This window comes from Ascaphus truei, chromosome 5 (genome assembly GCF_040206685.1).
Source record: "Ascaphus truei isolate aAscTru1 chromosome 5, aAscTru1.hap1, whole genome shotgun sequence".
NCBI lineage: Eukaryota > Metazoa > Chordata > Amphibia > Anura > Ascaphidae > Ascaphus > Ascaphus truei.
In genome coordinates, this window is record NC_134487.1 from 57915304 (window position 1) to 57936835 (window position 21532).

At 38.6% G+C, this 21532-nt stretch overlaps 1 protein-coding gene across 1 annotated transcript in view; it reads left to right on the plus strand.

Moving 5' to 3' along the window:
* Window positions 1-21532, plus strand: part of GRM8 (glutamate metabotropic receptor 8) — a 1200287-nt gene that overhangs the window by 19634 nt on the left and 1159121 nt on the right. Inside the window, exon 2 of the mRNA XM_075599874.1 lies at window positions 1145-1971. Coding sequence (XP_075455989.1) covers window positions 1447-1971 — 525 coding nt within the window. The 5' untranslated portion in view covers window positions 1145-1446. The remainder of the gene's footprint in view (window positions 1-1144; window positions 1972-21532) is intronic.

A 21532-nucleotide genomic window follows, 5' to 3' on the forward strand; every position in this document is an offset into this window, starting at 1 on the left:
GTATGCATAATATTACTGTATGCCTGCCCCAGAGTTCCATCCATGCATCCCCATTGGTATTCTTTTATTGCCTTTATCTTGCTCTCCACACCCATCTTAATAAATTATCCAAGCTCTCCACTACATCCCCACTTTTCATTTCTAGACTGCCCAGTTGTTTCTTCCACAGTGCCAGCGGTATTTCAGTTCCCCATCTAAAAATGCTGTCTTAACCACAGTTTTAGACCCTCATTTATTGACTTATTCAGCATACTGTATTTACTTTGTATTCCCTTGAGTTTAGCTTAGAAGATTTTATTTTTAGGAGATTTCAGCTCCTAAGAAGAGTACTATGGCAGACATGTACTGTATACCTTTTAGGTTTTACCCATGGATGTTTTTCTCTTTTTTACACATTGCAACCGTTAACCTCTCTGCCTATAAATATCAAAGAATGTCTTCAGCCTGGTTGCTGACCTTGAGTAAAACCCATCACACTCACCTCCCTTTTCCAGCACTCTTCTCACCTCAGCATAGGCTTTCGCTTTTCTTCAGCCATACATATACCAGGCCAAAGTTATCTACATCAATGAATGTGATCAAACTCTTGTTTCATAGACTCTCCTTGCACACATGTAGTAAATATGGAGCAGTCAAACTAGTTAGGGAGGAAGCACTTCAAACACATATTGTAAACAAGCTCTCTTTCACTTGTCACTATATTATTCCCTTTTATCTTTGGCAAAGAAAACAATATTTTTAGGTAGCATAAGCCCATCAGCATGACACTTCTGCATTATATTTAGATATATTACACTTTGCATGGATGCAAGAAAAATGTAATTGATGTGGGTTGAACTGCACTTTTCAGGTAATTAGTAATTCACCAGAGTTCAGAGATCAGCAACAGTGTTTCAGACTAGATATGGCCAATGATTTTATGATCTGATGCAGGGAATAAGGTGAGTGTAGAGTTATGGTGCTTCTGTAGAGTTAAAAATAGGACTTTTACATTTGTGATAACACACAATCTTCCCTGTCTATACAAAGAAGTAATAAAGGATCATAATTTGGGCTTTGTTTATTTTCAAAATTAGTTCAGAGAGAAATACAAAACTTCAACTATGCTTTCAAATTAATGTTTTTTGTTCATTTCTATTTCTAGGAGGACCTCATCCAATGACCCAACAAAAAAGACATGACTTGGAGACTACCAGCTGTTCCCCAGACTGAATTTGTGAAAGACATAATTGTGAAGTAAAATATTTGCTCCCTCAGTTGGATACATTGATTGACTTGGGTTGAATTAGATGTGTTGATTGCTGGAACGGAAACTTTTTGGCTTGTCTGCTACACAGTTCTATGTTGTCACTTAGTGGGCACTGATGGTAGCATCCACAAGGTGCAGCTTCAAATGGTCAACTTTTTCATATAACAAGATAAAAAATTGGCTTTTGGATTTCAATCATGTCTTCAGAAAACATGGCATACGAAAGAAAACAATCAACCTTTTGTTCCTACTTTTTCTTTTTAACAGTCAAATTGTATTGGATTCTTAGCATGTTTCAGAAAGCCACTGGCCAGGAATACGCCCACTCCATCCGAGTAGAAGGGGACATTATTCTTGGAGGTCTCTTTCCAGTCCACTCAAGAGGAGAACGTGGGGTGCCTTGTGGGGACCTTAAAAAGGAGAAGGGAATTCACAGACTAGAGGCAATGATGTATGCTATAGATCAGATCAATAAAGACCCTGATCTACTTTTAAACATCACGCTAGGGGTGCGCATCCTTGACACTTGCTCAAGGGATACATACGCCTTGGAGCAATCTTTAACTTTTGTGCAAGCTTTAATAGAAAAAGATGCTTCTGATGTAAGATGTGCAAATGGAGATCCACCTATTTTTACCAAGCCAGATAAAATCTCTGGTGTAATTGGAGCTGCAGCAAGTTCTGTATCCATCATGGTTGCTAACATATTAAGGCTTTTTAAGGTAAGGTGACTTTTCTTTATATATATTTTGCTATCTACAAAATGTTGTCTATGACCAATAGACAATTTCCGTTAATGTATGCAGAGCGTGCTTGTGTTAATGGTATACTCTGTCTAGCACTGAAAGCAGCATGTGTTATTGGAATACTGAAGAAAACGGAAGGTTTGTCTGCCAAAGGCCTGTACATTTTCACTTGTTTTAATGACCTATTTACTCCTGTTAGTGTTTGAATCATCTTTGTGCCAGGTGAACATTGTCTGGCACAGGATACCATGCTGATTATTAGGGAATAGATATCTGAAACAAGAGGTGTTTTTGACTTGTGAACAGAGTTAAGAAAATAAATTGATCAATAAGTTCAGCAATGGCATTTTGTCTTTGATACATTAGATGCAATTTTTACTCCAAAATTGCACCTTTTTTGGCTTGGAACATATACAGTACCATTCTCGGTCTCATTTACCATTAAAATACTGCTAGGTAACAGAGGGGTTGAAAAAAACAGTCTTTCTATGAAGCTGGAGGAGGAAACCCACGGAAAAGTTTATTTACAATATAAAATCATATTAACCTTAAGTAAAATAATTAGAGGAAAGTCTGTAACCTTCCCCTCACACCCAAAACTTTATTTTTTTCCCTTTGCCACGTTTTTTCTTATAGATGAAATAGAGATGATTTTTATGATTTTTAACGTTACGTGCTTAAAAAACCTCCACCACAATCATACTTCCTGGTCCAATTACCATGTATCTCCTTATTTAAGGGTTGTACGAGAAAATGTCAACATTAAATATAATATCTTTTCACAGACAAAGTGACTAGTATCCATTATGCAAATGTTTATTTTAGATACCCCCCTGATGAAGGTGCCAAAGCACCTAAATATTGGATCACCTTAATATTATATTTGAAATAAATTAGATACTTTTTAAACTTTACATGTGTGGTGTGCCCTATTGTTTAGCTTTTTTGTTATTATTCCCAAGATACCTCAACATACCCAGGCATGCCATTGAACAAAAGTGGCCATCTCCAGTCCTCAAGGGACACCAACAGGTCAGGTTTTAATCGTATCCCTGCTTAAACACAGGTGATTCAATCAGTGACTCAGTCAACGACTGATTTGAACCATTGACCTTGCCACTGATTGAACCACCTGTGCTGAAGCCGGGATATCCTTAAAACCTGACCAGTTGTGGCCCTTGAGGACTGGAGTTAGTCACCCATGTTGTAGAATATAACAGATTTCCTTTAGGATTCAATTGTAATGTTGTAAAAGACTACTGCAATATACTTGGGCACATACTGTTAAGTTGGCTACATCTGTAATGTCAGTTAGCTTCACACATATATTGTACTGTATGGTTGTACAAAAAGACCTCTAAAATGTTGTGTATTTTTTTTGTATCTCTGTGAAAGAAACATTTTTGAATGTCAGTTCAAGTGGAATTATTGCCTACAAGTGCAGTGGAGACAGGAATTCTTTTGTTTAGCTGCTTCAGAGCCTTCTCAGGATTTACTCGATTCTCCATGACAAATGAAGATAGAATTATGTGAGTGCCCCTACCCATCTGTTTGTTTGATTCTTGGTACAAAAATACCGTAATGTTGCAGACGAGTACTGATTTTCCCCCCACCCCCCCACTCCCAGTCTTGTTTTTTTTTATCTTCCCCTATATTGCAATCATTCTGCACATGATTACTCGGCCTATTTTCAACCCTGAGTAGAAAAGTTTTTATATGCTCTGAGACTACTTTATATTTTCAATTACCACACTACTCATATGCTGCACTTTTGTGACAAGTACAGTTTTTTGAGGCATTTTAAATTCCTATTTATCATTAATCTAAGAATTGAATCTTAGGTTATTGTCATTATTAGTTCTGTTGGTATGCATGGAGGAAGGGCAGTGTAACAGACACAGTTTCTCAGAGGTATTCTTTACAAATAATTCTTACTATGTTCATACCTGTACTCTGTGAATTAGAGGAGGTAAGCCTTTGGGCAAAAGATGCCAAAGTGAACAGTATTTAAATCAATAAAGGGTTTACCAAATCCTGTTCCATTTTTTGCCTGTAATATAAAAGCTAGAACCTATAAATGTTATATGGGGAGTCACTTCAGTTTTGGATTTCCAACTCCCCTGATTGATCAGAGCTAATTCACTGCACTTGCGATCTTTCTGCATGTCAGCCTGATTGCTGTCCTAGGTACTGTAAACCACCATACACCTCTCTTCCTTCTCTGTTACTCTGTTCATCTCAGGTCTTCAAATACACAACCCTTCATTTATTATAAAGGGTAAAAAGAAAAAGGCCAATGCTATCTATCAATAATCTACCAAATGTTGCCCAATTTCTGCATACAGACACAAAATAAAGTATTAATTAACAGAATAAGAACATTTACATTAAAAGCAGGTGGTACAGTACCTTGGTACCTAAAACATTTCATTTATGAAAACATTATAAAATATAGTGCGTGTGTAACAGTGTTTCTTCCACCCTCTGGGAGATTCTGCCATTACTGGTCGTGTGGTGCATGCTACCTGCTGGTAACAGGAGTGTTGAGCTGTCCGCCGATGGTAGTGGGGTCACAGGCTCAGGTTTCTGGAGTACATTACCCACATGGTTTTCTAGCAGTGCAGTGCCTCCATCTGTTGTAGACTCCAGGAAACTGAAGATGATCTCCCACGGTAGAACTGATTACCTCTCCCCTCCAGTAAGATCACACACCAGGCCGGAGGTTTAATAACAGGAATGGTTTATTGTGTCCCTCTGTGCTACACAGTACACGGCAGGATTCTGCCTAATGTAGCAACTGTCAGATACTCACTGAAGGATGGTCCCTGGACTTTCACTACAGGCCAAGGGCACCTGCAGCAGTCCCAGCTCTTCCCCCGAGGGCAAGAGGACCAGAGAAGGCCCAATAGTCAGGCTCTTGGCTGTGTAACCTGCCTCTCTCAAGTGGGTAGAGGCACTGCTATATTTAGGGCAGCACCGCCCTTAAGTACAGCCAGAAGGCGGGCACCAGGTCTGTTCCATGATTGGACATGCTCAGGCCAGATGTCACCAACTCCCATTGTCACTCAAGTGCAGCTTCAGTCAGTGGGGAAAAAACATATTGACTACTGGCAGCCTGATTGTACCAGGACTTACTGCCAGGAGTAGGGCATGTTAGTAGGCAAAGGTGACATGTGCAAACATCAGTTTTTCTAGATCAGCAAAATGCTGTGACATTCCTAATATGAATATCTCATCCCAATTATATTATGGACCCCCACTCTCTAATCCTTATTTGTCTATAGTGCTACAGTTAAGTCCTTTTAAAAGTAAACTTAAGGTTTGGTAAAATGTTTTGAAGTACTATATTAAAAAAAAAAAAGTCGCCACATATTTTGCTGTTTTTGAATGAATACTAGTGGGAGGTATATTTCTGATGATCTGTGGGAGGAAAAGCCGGGATCTGAAGAATGATTCTCGTTGGGAGTAATTTCCCTCAGTTATCAGGAATTTGTTGCAGGACTGTGCATTACTCTAACATTGCTCTGTTGAATCCATGGTAGCTTTTCATATCCTTCCTTCTGAGCATAAGTATCAGATACTGAGCTGCACAAGATTTGTGAGTGTTCTGCTGTGGCTTGAGGGGCTATCTTGGGATTATTGTGTGTTGCAAGAAACTAAGAAAGAAAGAAAAAGCCTCCAACATTCAATAAGCTCTAGAGAAATTACTTGCTCAGACATGCCAAGGTGCACAAAAATGAAATGAGATAAAAAAAATAAAAAAAAATACTCCAGCTGGTTGGTTGTCTTTTTTGTTCAATTTTAAATCATACTTATGTTTTTCTATTTCCCTGCAATACACTTGCTGGTTGATGTAGTTATTTATTTTTAATGATATGTCCCTTTTTGAAGTGATGCTAGACAGTTCAATAATGCATTACTAAAAACCTAATGATAGATCATAATAGTCACTTCGTATGCTGGTTTACCCAGATCTTCACCTTACATTCTACACTCATTTTACTAATCATCGCCTTGGGTAAGAGTTAATTAAGACACTAAACTGCAAACTATACGTCACTAGTTGAGAAACAAGGAACAAAGATGGGAATGAGGCTATGATTTGTCTCAAACACTAACCATTTGTTTTCTGAAACCATGACATCTAACTCCTCTTTTCTATTATGCAATGCAATTGCAAATAACGTTCCACTGCAGTTTTGATCAATATGGGTCACATGGTATCTCCTTTGGGAAAATCTCCTATTTACCCATGTAATTGATGTAGCACAGTTTCCTGCAAAATAAGGAGACGTCTCCTTTTGATCTAATTATGGACCGTGTCTAAGCATCGTTACTAAAAGGAAAATTCCATATTTAAATAAAATGTTTAGGTTATTCAGTGCATGAAATCCCTGTAAAAAAAAGGAAACTGTTAAACCTGAGTTCATTTAAAGCTTACATCTCCCATTTCGATCTGCAATCTGTTCCTATATACTGTAGACCTATATCTTGTGTTAATCAGGGAGGTGTGCTCGTGTGGCGCTGAAGGGGTTAAAAAATTCTGAGTTCAAGAACAAATCTTCAAGCAAGAGACAACAAGAGTGTTGTTTGTCAGGGCGTGCATGTACTGTCCAGATCCAAAAATGCAGCAGCACTCACAATATAATTGATAACAAAATCAATGTTTCATTCACATACCAAATATACAACATTTCGACCCTTTCTCTGGGTCCCGCCCCGAGAAAGGGATAACATTGTTGGCTATGTATTATGTGAGTAATACATGTATTTTGGTATTTACTATATTTTGGAATGCTGCTACAGGTGCAACTGCAGGTTCTGTGCCGCTGTCTGAGGAAAATCTCTGAGGTAATGAAGGGTTTAACCCCTTCCGCAACCTTCCCGGTAGGCCAAACCACACACCCTGGGGCAACTACCCCTTCACTCACCCCCTCTACCCCCCAATAAACCAGGTAGTCTGGTTTAACCCCTTCATTGCCTTAGTAGTTAGGTGCTAAGGTAATGAAGCGACTTTTATATCATTTTGATAACATATTATTGTAACAGGGGGTCTCCGTAGCTGAACCGCATTTATTTCAGATCTGGGGACCTCATGCTTCCAGAGTTACATGCCCTGTTATGGGGTGCTGGTATCCCACTGCTATGTTTAAAACTCCTGATCCCGTGGGTCGTGACACAGGAAAATTTAAACATGGCTGCTGGGATATTGACACCCTATGACGGGGCCTGTAACTCAGGAAGCAAGGGGTCCCCGGACCTGAATTCAATGCGGTTTAGCTCCGGAGACCCCCTGCTACGATAATATGTTATTAAAATAAAAGCCCCGTGATCACCTGTTTATGCATGCAATGCAAGGCATCCAGGTAGAGTGACTGATTCAGTCCATCTCTTACTGGGCGTCTCTTAGGCTAAGGCCCCGCTGCATGCTCCCGCATGGCCGCCTTGCTTGCCGGCGGCGCGTGCAATTCACTGCACCGCGATCTGCAGTGAATTTTTTCCGGCGTGGGGGGCGTGGCCGTGACGTGAGGGGGCGGGACCACCCCACAGCGCAGCACTGTAGCCGCCCTTCGGCCCCCTCAGCCCCTTGGCACCCTCGGCCCCATGGCATCCTCGGCACGCTCAGACACTCTGCACCCTCACACACTCACAGGCACCCTCACACACTTACAGGCACCCTTACACACTCACAGGCACTCACACACACACAGGCACCCTCACACACACACAGGCACCCTCACACACACACACACAGGCACCCTCACACACTCACAGGCACTCACACACTCACAGGCACTCACACACAAATACACACGGGTGTGAATCGGAGGGGGATCAGAGCAGGAGAGGAATCGAAAGGGGGATCGGAGCAGGGAGGTGAATGGAACGGAGGGGGGGAATCGGGGCACGGGGGGAATCAAAGGGGGGAAATCAAAATGGGAAGGTGAATGGAACAGGGGGGGATCGGAGCAAGGGGGGGGGAAATCGGATTGGCTGCTGGTATCCAATCTGCGATTGGTTCCCTTGCATGCCACGTGACGCGGCACTCACCGAAATCACAAGCGCCCTGTAGCTCCGGCTGGCTGACGCATCACAGCACGCAGTCAGCCACGACGGAAGGAGCCAGCGGGGACCTCAAGAACAGAGGCAAGCAGCTGGTGGTCCGCGGCCGCGCGCGCCGCGGCTGCAGCGGGACCAAAGCCTTACAGACAGACAGGTGAAGCCCAGTATGATTCACACAGTGTGAGTCCCATTACAATGGAGGGACCTCCGTTGTGTTAATCCCAATGGGCCATTAGTCTGACCGCTGGAACCTCGTGGCTACAGAGAGGATGCCGTGCAGAACTTGGAAGGCAAGCGGCACAGAACCAGCAATTGCATCTGTAATTTACCTGTGTTAATTAGTGAAAACTAGTAGAGGAAAAAATATAATCATTCTTAGTTTGTTTTATGACATGGGTTTTACAATATGAAACAGTACCATAGTTATTTTAAATTATACAGTATATATATATATGTAAATATGTATATGTGTTTTAAAAAAATAATCTGGGCTTGCCATATTCTTCTGATATTTGCTGTCTTTTTGTATACAGTATCTATGAAAACATTGCATATTGAAATCAGTAGCTTTGTTAATTGGGTTCACATGTATGTCAAATAAGTGTTGACCCACAAAAATGAAAAAAATGTTATATGCCATTAACTTACTGTAAGGTTATTTTGGAACATATTGCAAACGTTCTCTATCCATAAAAATAGGGTTCCTTGGCAATTTTAGGACAATGTTTGTCTTGTGTTTGAGTAAATATGTAAAAACTGTTATTATCTAGCCCAGAATGATGGATAACAGCTAGTGAATAGCTTCACTTTGAGTAAAGTAATTTTTACAAGGTGTTGAGTATTTGTAAATGAACCACATATTGTGATAACTGGATGACTATTTCATGTTGTCAAGTTTTCCAGGTTATGTTTTAGATGGTTTATATAACAGTGATTATGTTTCTAAATTTTAAAGTGTAAAGATCAAAAGTGCTTTCCACTCTGTAAAATAAATGTATTCGCTTTCAGTGCTTCAAATCATGCAAACGCAGCAACTGCCTCTTTGTATGAATATGCACAGCCGTAGCAATTATATTTAGAAGGTATAGGACAATTCTTATATATGATATACTGAATACATTCCTAGCCCTGTTCATTTTTTTATTTATTAAAGCTTAGTTAGTCTTTTTCCCAATCTTAGTATGAGCCCCAATCACAATTTAAAGCAATACAAATAAAATAGTAATGGTACAGTTCTTGATTTAAAGAAAACCGTAACCAGTAATATATCATTGCCAAAGCTTTATGGAACTATTTAAAAAAAATATTGCATCATTTTAATGCTGAAATTTAAAAATGAGACTGTTTCTAAAATAAACATATTTTTTTTTCTTTAAAATTAACCATTAAGTTGATAAATTATATAAAATAGTGTAAGAAAGAATAGTGTTGCTCTGTAGTCTCTAGTACCACCATACTTGAATTTCTGAGTTCAGACAAGTTAAAGGTGATTTTAAATTGCATTGACACCTTGCTTCTCAATCAGTAGAGATGGAATTGTCCTAGTCAAAATCCACCAGACAAATGTAGACACCTTACAAAATTATACAGTATATTCAAATTTGTCTGGCAAAACAACGTCCCAGAGTCCGCAGACGTATCCTCTATAGTTCATAATTAGACGTCTGTTGTGCTCTCCTAACCCTATAAAAATATTATAGAGTGGCTCAATTAGCTCAACTAATCAGTTGGCACTCTAACCCATCTGGCAGATGATGGGTGAAACTAGAAAATTAGATCTGCAGAAACTATAGATATTGAAACTATAGATGTTTTGACTAAAAAAAAAAATCCAGACCAATTGAGATCTAGAACAACCCAATAATGTCTTTGTCACTTAATTTATTGGACTTGCTCAAAACCAGGTTTCGTTACCAACTCTCCTTTTTCCATGTAGAAGATTTATTTATGCGCCTGTTTTTACTCCACTCACTGTAAGTGCGCATTTGTGAGGGTTTTATTTGTCACTGTATTAAATCAAGTTCATATAGTCTGCGCTATGGTGTTCTCCTATCTTCTGTCCTGGTATACCCACACAGCGTTCTATCTAAGAGGGCATTTGAGCACACATTGGATCTGTTCCTGCACACCTGAGTGTTGAGTGTGACATGCTTCATTACTCATAGCTTTGTGAGTATAACTTTTGAAGGTTAACATCAATATCAGTAACTTTTATCAACGTTACTATTCTATATACTTCTTATCTTTTTGCATACAACGTATCCCGCTTCCTCATCCCATTAGACCCTGTTTACTAATCCCTACCATGCCCTAAAATTCAGCCACACTGGAAAGCAATGCTTGCTCTACTAAATAGTATTTTGCAGGACAACATTTCTCATGACCCACTATACACAATACTAGGGAAACCCATCAACAACTCAAATTATAATGAATTCAAAGTCATCTCACAAATTCTCAATACCAGCAGATGCACTATTGTCAAGAACTGGAAGCAACCCCCTCTCCCTACCAGGTAAATAACAACATTTAGTACATTGTATATATCGAAAAACTCTCTGCCTATTTAAATGGTTCCACTTCACATTTCTCTGAGACATAAATGATATTTTGGATGCGATGATATCTATTATGTTTGACATGAACCATCCCCCTACCCCTTCCCTCTCTTTGACCTTCCCTGAATGTATAGATGTGCCCCCTTTATATTTTTCTGTACCCTCTTGTAAATCCACAAAATGTAATAAAATACAAGTAACAAAAAAGTAGGAGAATTTTCAAAGTAATACATGATTTAATCAGTAGACAGGAGGGGGATATCAACAGGGGAGATGCTAAGCCAGATTGAGGAGAGAGCAAAGCGATTCTAGCAGCAGCGTTTTGGATAGATTGTGGGGGTGGGAGGAGGGGACACTTTAGAGGCAGGAAGACAGTAGAAGGTTGCAATAGTCAAGATGGGAGAGAATAAGGGTCTTTGTTAGAGTTTTAGCAGTAGAGAGACAAAGGAAAGGACTTATCTTTGCAATGTTACACAGCAAAAACTGACAGGTTTTATCTACATTGTGAATGTGAAAGGAGAATATGAGGGAGGAGTCAAATGTGACACCTAGGCAGTGTGATTGTGATACTGGGTGTATGATAGTTCTGCCAACAGTAATGGAGAAGGAGGCAGTATGTCCAGGCTTGGGAGGAATATGAGGAGCTCCATATTTAAAATGTTAAGTTTGAGTTGACATAGGTCCATCAAGGATCATATAGCGACTATACTCAGAGACTTTGGTCTGTATAACAGATTTAAGGTCAGGAGTTGAAAGGTAAAGGTGTGTGTTATCAGCATAGTGGTGATATTTGAACCCCAGAGATATGATGAGGTCAAATAGAGAGACTGAGTAAAGGGAAAAGAGAAGAGGTCATAGAACATAACCTGAGGTACACCTACAGAGAGATTGACAGAGATTGTTAACAAACACGGCACAGAAAGTATGATGGAAGAGGTAAGAGGAAATCCAGGATAGAGCTCTGTTATGGATACCAAGAGTACAGAGAATGTGAAGGAGAAGAGGGTGGTCTACAGTATCAAATGCTGCAGAGAGGTCGAGTAATATAAGCAGGGTGTAATGATCTTGGTCTTTTGCAGCATGGAGGTCATTAGTTATTTTAGTGAGGGCTGTTTTAGTGGAATGAGTAGTGCAGAAGCCAGACTGTAGAGGATCTAGGAGGGAACAGGAGGTACGAAAATGGAGCAAGCGAGAGAATACCAGGCGTTCAAGGAGGTTAGGGGCAAAAGACAGGAGGGAGACAGGGCAATAGTTAGAGGCAGCGTCAAGCTTCCTTTTTTTAGTAAAGGTATAACTGTTGCATGCTTGAAGAAGGGGGGAAAGGTCCAGTACTGAGGGAGAAGTTGAAAATATGTGTGAGTATAAGGATTAGAGCGGGATCAAGAAATTTGAGGAGATGGTAGGAAATGGGGTTAAGAGGGCAAGTGGTAGAGGGTGAGGAGGAGATCAGCAACAACACTTCCTCCACTCTGGCAGAGGAAAAAGAGTCATGGGTGGCTGGAGAAGAGTTAGGACGAGGAAAAGTACAATGTGAGAAGCATACAGAAAGATGCCTTGACAGATAGAATTCACATTTGTCTTGAAATAATGAGCCAAGTCCTGAGTTGGAACAGAGGAAGAAAAATAGGTAGCAGACTGTGGTCTGAATAGTCAGAGACCAAGAAGAGTTGGCATGGGTTAGACTTGTACGTGTTGATTAGTGAAGCAAAGAAGGTTTGTTTAGCCTTGGAGACAGGGACAGAGTTGAAAGAGGATTGGATACATTTGTAGTGAAGGAATTCTGCGAGAATTTGATGTGTTCAGAGGAATGCAGGAACGCAGTATGCGTGTGTGTTAATTTATCCAGAGTCTGGGGTTAGAAGTGCGAGAGCGGCAGAGAAAAATAGGGGCATGTACTGTAGATCAAGAGAGGAGGATAGGGCAGAGTTGTAGTTCCTGACTAGGTTATCAGAGTCTGGAGCAGAGGAGAGAGAGGGAGAAGCGTAAAGTGGAGACAGGAACCGGGCGGTTAATGGAACGAGAGCCAGTATATTAAAGGAAAACTAGTTTCTGCAGAAACACAGGGTAGATGGAGGTGAAGAAGAGGAGAACTGAGATAGAGTTCATGAGATGAGGTTATGGTCAGAAAGAGGAAAGGGTGAAATGGAGAAATCAGACAACAGTTTTTTTTGTGAAAACCAGGTCAGATCATTAAGAATGTTGGGCTGTTAGTATTATTATTATTGTATACTTGATTATTTTTATTTTTGGAAAGGCTTGGAATAAGTGTAGAGTAATATTAAAAAGTAATAATCGTATTTTTGCAAAAAAATGTTTATAGAACTCTGATATAAAAATGTTTGTACAAAAGATTGAATAACCAATTATATTTATCCAAATGGAATATAATTGTACTCTTTAATGTGTAATAAAGGAAATAGTTATACTGTACTTTATTGCCAACAGGAAGTTATATCCGTCAAAATAAGGTTGCAAAGTTGAATGTATTCAAATAGAATAAAATAGAAAGAACAACACCCTTCATAACGTATGTACAGTATTGCATTCCTTAATAACAAAGTATCAATTTAATAAAGAGCAGAGGTACTAGATAACATCAGACATTCACTTTTGTTTATCTGTTACCGTGATTTACTTGGTGCTTATATTTGATGACTACATTTTATGTTCTCATTGGCTTATATGTTATGCAAATGTTTCTTAAGGCAATATTTAATTAAATTGACCCTAAAGATGGCAAATTCATTATATTGTATTGAAAGAATTTGCAAACCATTTATCAGAGTATGTCTATTTTTTACTTCATTCATTTTGTGTTGTCTGCTGTTTGCTAAACTGATAAGGGATGTATGCTCACATTAATTTTAAACATAATAAATCACTACTGATGTTATCAACTCAAAATAATGTGGATACCATGCACTTGTTATGTAGGATTTCTATCATTTCCAACCTGTATACATTTGTTCCTTTTTCATATATTTTTGGTAAATACTGTCAGAGACTTTTTTTTATCGAATATGACTAGAAATGCTATTATTCAGTTATTATAATGTATTTTTTTGCGGTCAACATATAAACACAACAGTTTACAGAAGTAGTGTCAAAATAATGTTTGGTTTTTATCATTAAACACAAAATTAGGCAACAAAACATGATCCAACATTTACTTTGTTTATATCAGTCCTTGGCTTAGATGATAAACATACTTCAGTTGTTTTTTACTGGTCACTTGTATTACAAATGACAGAATATTCACATTTTGTGATATAATAACAATCTCCTGAAATACTACACTATTAAAAGAGAATATTTTTGATTTGCAAACCTACAGTATGCTTTTGTAGTATGTACCTCAACATACCTCATTTTAAACTCGTGGTAATCTTTCTGAAAGATGCATCAGAGTGTAACTACACATGTGTGACAGTTGTGTTTACAGTACATGTCAAGTTTAAGACTGTGCAGCCATGACAGGTGGCAGTGCATCTTAACAGAGTTCATGGTGACAGAGAAATAAATGACAATAAAGGAGACTTAGAGGCCAATTTAATGTTGATTCTTTAGATTCCATTTTAATGAAAACATATAATACTCAAAATAAAAAAGCCCTGATATGTACATTTCTAGACAGTAATGTTATAATTGATAAAACTTGAGCATTCATTTGGCTATGTATCAAGTTTCTAGAAGGTTTGTCTAGAGGCTCATTATTCACATACAATATATTAGTTTATTCTTGTAGCTATGTGAAATGTTAGTGACTTGTTGAAGAGCGAAGAAAATGAACATTCCACATTCTATTCTATGCATCACATTACTCCTTCATTCACTCTTATATCGCTCAAATAAGCCTAAATTCTGGACATTCACTTCCATGGCCGAATTATAAATTCTAAGTCATTAGAATTTCCACACATACACATACAGATATCCACCAGTTTTCCATATTTCAGCCTATGAATAATACTGTATGTAATGTAATATATTGTCAAATACATCCATATGAGATTATATTGGTAATTTAATGATAAACTCAAGGGGCCTATGTAACAATGCAAAGATAGTTATGATTGGACAGGTTGTTCATTTTTGTATATGTGGCTGTATGCATTGTAAGAAACCCCTTGTTACCTGTAGTATATATTGTTAAACAGAGAGAATTTAGATCCAGGTGTATTTTTGGTGCAAATAAAAGTAGAAAAGATTGACGCACAGAGACTAAGAATTGTTATAATATGGGTGTCACATAGCTTCTCCCTGACTCATATTGTTGACACTCCCAAAATAAAATAGTAAGATAGTGCACATGTGACAAAACTGGGTCAAAGCCCTTTGATACATTGGTACAGGCTCAAAATACCCCAAATTACTTTAAATAATACAAGGCTATGGACAAATAAGGATTAAGGGTTTATGAAAAAACACAAAAACAGCACAATTTTAGAGAAAAAAAACTCTCCAGTGTATTAAAAACTTCAAATAAAAACAATGGGACTTCATTATTTTACTCATCTTTAATTCTTTACTGTTGGAAATCTGGTGCAGTTTATTGCTGCAATTTATTGCTCTGGAATTGCAGCAGTTCTGCCTGAACATATAAACCCATAATTGTATATATTGAACTTTTTTATGAATGATCAAGACAGATAATGTGTGACATCTTATTGTTCCTTTTTTACTCAGTAGTCCATGTTTTTATTTTAGTGTACAATATATACATTTCTGAAATACTATTGTACAGGCTATATACAGTAAATTGTTTTAGACTTTTCCCAGTTCATATGTTTCATATATAATTTCTAACCGGTACTGATGTCTAAACAAAAAAGTTTAGACCACCTCAGACCTGTTTAATTTTTTCGATGCAGAATAAAGAGGAGAAAAGCACATGGGCTCACTATTGGATACATGTCATATTCTAACCCCAATGTCCATTTTGGTAATGCCAACCATTTGAAAAAAATCCGGGCCCGAAGCCAACTGAAATGTTACAAGGCATCTATTGAGAGGACCAGATCTATCCCTGTGGTGACTGCAGGATGCGTAAATATATGGCCAAAGACAAGTTCATATGTCATACAGTAGCACTCAACAAAAAGGTGGAATTACAGAGTTTTTAAAATGCAACTCAAATGTTGTTGTGTATTATGTTAGAAATTATCCCTATAAATAGCATATAATAATTCAGTAGTAGTAGTATAATAGTTCTTTCGAATTGTAAATATAGTTGAAAACACTTATTGCAGTCATATATTATAGCTCAAAGCTCAAACTAGAAAAGATAAGAAATATCAGTACGGACCAGATATATATATATATATAATCATCATATAGTTAGTGTCTACATTTTTTATATAACACAATAAATGTTGGTAATTAACAGGCACAAAATGATTTGGATGGGATATTTTGCCATCATTTTATTGACATAATGCAGGGGTCCCAAACTCAATATTGCATGCGCGCGATTCACAAAGCAGTGATAACACTGCAGTATCGTGCTTAAAAGGCTTTTTATCACCAAAACACAGTCATTGCTAAAAAAATTGCGCCATAAATTGCGCCATAATGCATTTATCTCACTTAAAAACACTTATCACTGCTTTGTGCATAACCCCCTGAGAAACCTGTGCTGAAACAGGGATATCTATAAAAGCCGGCCTGTTGGCGGCACTTGGGTTCTGTTTGGAGATCCCTGACATAATGAAATAAATTTGGTCACTTATATATTCTATTACTAGTTTCACTACTTTTTTTTTGTAGATTTTGCTTTTCTCTTTTTAGGTAGTTACTCTTTTGATAACTGTTTTTCTTGTCAGATTGTGTAACCCTAAGGCATACCCTAGAAAAGACATTGGCCCATATTTACTAAAATGTGCTATTCCACAAGACACCTTCCAGTTCTTGAAGCCACCTAACGGTCCATTAAAGTGACCGAAAGGTCTGTGAGGTGCCTTCTGGTGCTGGAATGTGGCTATGGCATAGTAAATGTGGGCCATACACCTAGCCATTATACAGTTGTCATTCTAAATAGTATTATAGGTTATTTACAAGCATTACATAAAGAATGCAGAAATGTAGAATATCACTAACAATGCTTGAGATTTGTTAAAGGTTTTGCTATATATTTTTAAGAGACTATTACTTATGTAATCCTCTACATTAGCTGCTCAGGCCCTTATTTAATATACTGTGAATATCCATTCATTTGATTACAACTCAGAGCTTTCCTTGAGATGGAGAACGAGTTTATCAGCATATTAAAATGAGTCCTTTATTGTTTCCATATGTGCATTATGCACATAACACAGCAATTAATAGTAGTTTTTAATAAATGTACATATGTATCAAGACTTACTGTCTATAGAGCTGTGAACGAAAAAGTGAAAGTATGCAGCACCAGAGACAGTGTCTGCCGCAGTCACCCTGTGGGGAGTCCATGCTTCCTGACTGCACCCTCTTCACAGCATTAATTCTCCGGCACTGGGACCACCACGGTCATGTGACCGCAGCTTCCTCTGGGGCCAAAAACAGTGAGCCTGGCTACATCTGTAGAGCAATTGTCTTTGTTTGCTATGATCAGAGTTTGGACTTCGTGGATTTTTGTACTGCCCTACTGTATATGAGCTTTTATTAAAAGCAATATAAACTGGTCATGCGGCTTCATTTACCATCAAAATGTTGAATCAAGACTTCTCAAAATCATAACAAAATCTTTGAAAAAGAGGTAAAATGACAATATATAGGCAAACTATTAACATTCATTTGAGTAAATTACCCCACTGACTGAGGGATATTATGCCATTAATTTTTGAAGACAGATGTAGTACAGTATAGTGGAAAGAATAACTTTAAAAAAAATTCCCTCTAGGGTCACTCTTAAGAGGTAACCGTTGTCTGCAGAAATACAGTAGAAGGAAACAGTTGCAAGGAACCAGCAGTTCACTATTTTAGCTTCATAATAAACAATTGTCTGGACACCGGGACAGTGTAATTTATCTGATATCAGAGACTCCTGGTTTATTTTTAACTCTTTGTGCTAAATTTGTATTGGTCCTATTCACATAAAGTTACCAGTCAGAACATGATAACCAGGCATGTATATTCCAAAAAGTAATTGTATATGCAAATCTGTTTTAGATATATGCTTAAGCCTTGAACTGACCTCTGTGACTATGACTATAGCATCAAGATGAATAGTGCACCATATTATTAATAATCAATATATTAACTGTAATAAAAAATAGGACCTTGTGGGAGCAACTGAACCAGCACTTAAAATAAACTAGACACATACAACATCAAAGGTACACCAAAGTGAATATCAATCATTACAGGATATCTCCACCAACAACATTTCAATCCCCAAAGGAACAGGAAAGCTTTTACTTTCTTCTTGACCTGTGCTTACATTTTGATTTTTCGCTAATTGTAACCGCTGGTGAATTTGGTCATTTTTATGTGAGATATTACAAATATTATTTGGCTGGTAAATTATAACATAATTGTAACGATGTCATGTTAAAGCTGCAGGTCAAGCTGCCATTTAAAAAAAATAAAAAAATGTCCCCATTCAATATGTGCATCCATACAATCTGCATACTGATGAGTGATTAGCTAAGCTGCAGATCAATCCGTTTTCCTGTAATCGACCGCTTGCTCCTGGTTATTTAATTCTGTTTTTGCACAGCATTCTGGGCAATGCAGTCCTGGAATATGATTGACTGAGCAGTTACTAGATACAATTGGTTCACTGCTAGAGAGAGGGTGGGGCTCAAGAGCCAGAGCCTATCAGAAGGGGAAGGGGCTGTCACTTTGGAAATGCTTCCTACATTAGAAACATTAAAAACATTAGAAACATTACATGTTTAATGTGTAACATTAGAAACATTTGGTGGACCTGTCCTAAGATTGTACAATTCTGGGGAAAAATTAAAAAGTTAATAAGGAAAATAACGGGACTAAACTGCCCCTGGAATATGGAGACAGTATTACTCCTGAAACCAATAGAGGATTTAGAGTGGAACACAGACAGACTAATAGTTCATATTTTTTCATCAGCTAAAGCAGTAATAGCTAGAAACTGGAAACAGACTGATCCACCGACAATGACGGAAGTAAAAAATAAACTAAATTATATTATGATAATGGAAAAACTTACCAGTTTAATTCAAGACAGATATGAATCTTTTCTAAAAATATGGGGACCGTGGATGATTTACTGGGAAACAAATGCTTAACAAAGCTCTAACAATCTCTCCTCCAATGTTATATCATAAAATTGCAATGTGAGCCACGCCGAAAAGTAAATACAAGTGTAACAAAGTATAATTGATTGCACCGAAAACAAAGCAAAAGTGGGAATGTATCCCACCTATTTTTCTTTTGTACCCTTCCCCCCGCACCATAAAATAACTTGTGTAAAAAAAAATCCCCAAATTAAATACATGTTAAAAAAAAATGTCTTTTAAACATTTTTTTTAATGCTACAAGTATTTTCTCATAGTACAGAACTTATTTATTTAAAAAAAAACACACACATGTAGGATATGCCTTGAACTGCTGCTTTAATTGTAATAATGAGATGTTTGTTGATTGCTTAAAATAACATTATAGTGTTGGATGTCTATTGATTGTGGTTGGAGTGGCTGTCTGGTTGTGTGCTTGACTAAGTTAAATATGTGTCAATGTATTTGTGTGTTGCTGTGTTTTGTTATTTTCGTCAGTTCTTTAGATCTTGCTTTACTTACAGTAATACAGAAATAGCCGACGTTAAAGATAAGTTTAGAATCTAAAGAAATTTAGATTTTAAGGAAGAAAAGTAGGTGATAAAAGAGTTTATTTTTATTTGAACACTGAAAAACTAAATTTGCAATTAAAGTCAGATTGTAAAATATAAACAATTGTGAAATCTTACCACATATACAGTAGCAAACTTATTAAAAACGGCCAGAGTCTTGGAAGCTGTAACTAACCTTCGTTATGCACTTATGCTGAATGCATTGCTGTTGCGTGAGAAGCAATAATTATTTCTATAAAATATGCAGCATATTATGCATTAAAATTGCAGTTGAAAGTTAACCAGCCTTTCCCCACGTGAACAGCACATCATATACCCTCTTTTCCTCTTGGCAATAACCATCACACTTACAAATTCAACGATGATATTACCACATGATCATGATACATACGACTAGCACTCTGTTGGCCAGTACAGATGCACCAATACTTACTGTTCCCAGTGAAACAGACGAACAAGAAAATGTCTGCGGCGCAGGGGACTGTGTCTGCCATGATTGAGCTGCTGGGGGGTCCATGCTTATGTAGCCAGGTACCCTCCGGTCTCCCTGCGCTCCTGTTTTCCCCCTCCTTACCCACATATGTGAATGGCAGGGCGACAGAGTCGCCGGTGGCTCCCGCAGAAGGGCGACGGAGTCGCCGGTGGCTCCCGCAGCAGGGCACCGCCATGTTGGGTGTGCGCACAAGCGCAGAGTCACGCATGCGCAGAAGCGGTGAGAGCAAGTTAGGGGTCCTTGCTGGTTAAGGCAGGCAAAGAGCACTCTGTGGCGGCCATTAGAGTCGCACATGCGCAGTGTCCTATCTGCATGCGATCCCAATGTTAATTGTGCAGCAGAGAGACTACAACTCCCATGATGCTCAGGGAGAAGCTTCCAGGTGACCCACGATAGTCAATGGGATGGCTGGATTGCTTCTAAAGGAAGGAAAGACTACTGCCTGCTGGGACAGGAAGTGAGGAGTCAAGACCTGGACACTGAAGAGGCAGGTAGTGTCCACGGAGTAGTGCTCCAGGGACTAGGCCAGAGGTAAACCCCCAGGGCCCAGTTAGTCCCCTGAGACACTGTAGAGAATATAAGTACATGAGATAGGTAAAGGCCTTAAGCTAGGGACTCCTTCACTATACTCATAGAGAGAGAGAGATATGCTGCAGGACAGTGACTGAATGTTAGTGCAGCTTAATTGCTGAAAGGATCTTGAACTCCATAATAGAGACTGTTCTCAAATGATCATCCGGCTGGGAGTCCCTCCCCAGAGGAGTCAGACAGTGGAATCATTCCTGCATGGAGCAGCGCATTGCGCAGCTGGACTACGTTGCAGAGTTGCTGAGTGTTGTTTATTATCCTGGTCAGGACTATGACCAGGAAGATATATTAAGTGCACCACCAGGCCCCAACACAGGGATGCGCTATCCCTCACACTCACACTCACTTTATTGTTTGTGGACACTCGGGGAGGAGGGGGGGGTTAAGTGCCCAGGCACATTGCTACTCACAGGACAAAGGGGATGCAATGATTAACATGTGTGATGTTGTAATGCTATTCATGCAGAGGGATGCAATGATGTAATGAGAGTTATGCATAAGTTAGTATATGCCTAGTAAATACTGTTTTATCCAACTGTGTGTGCATTTACTGTATTTGTTGGTTGTTCTGGTGAGGGCACACTCCCACCATGTTGGGATCCCTCATCAGTGGAGGCGCTGCACCATGTGTAAGTATACCCCAAGCTCCCAGTGGTGGAGGTTCAGGCCTCCTATTAGCCTCAGAGGTGACAGCAGCACACGTAGTTGTAGTACCCCCTGGGTACACCCGCTACACTTATAAACGGGACCCCCCTTCAGTGTTAATCCTTTGGTGCTGCGGGTGACGTGGTCACTTGACCATGCATGGCAGCAGTACTGAAGACTCTTAAGCTTTCTACAACTGTATCTCAAAATAATATCAAGTTTACCGGTTTTAACGTCTTTTTTTTTTTACACTGGTTTGTTTTATATTTAATATTTATTTACAAATGTTTTTGGATCAATAGAATTATTCTTTCTTTTTTTGTTCATTACTCTTTGAGATTACAGAAGCGCCCTCATTAGCTGCTGTACATCTACAGCTATGATTCA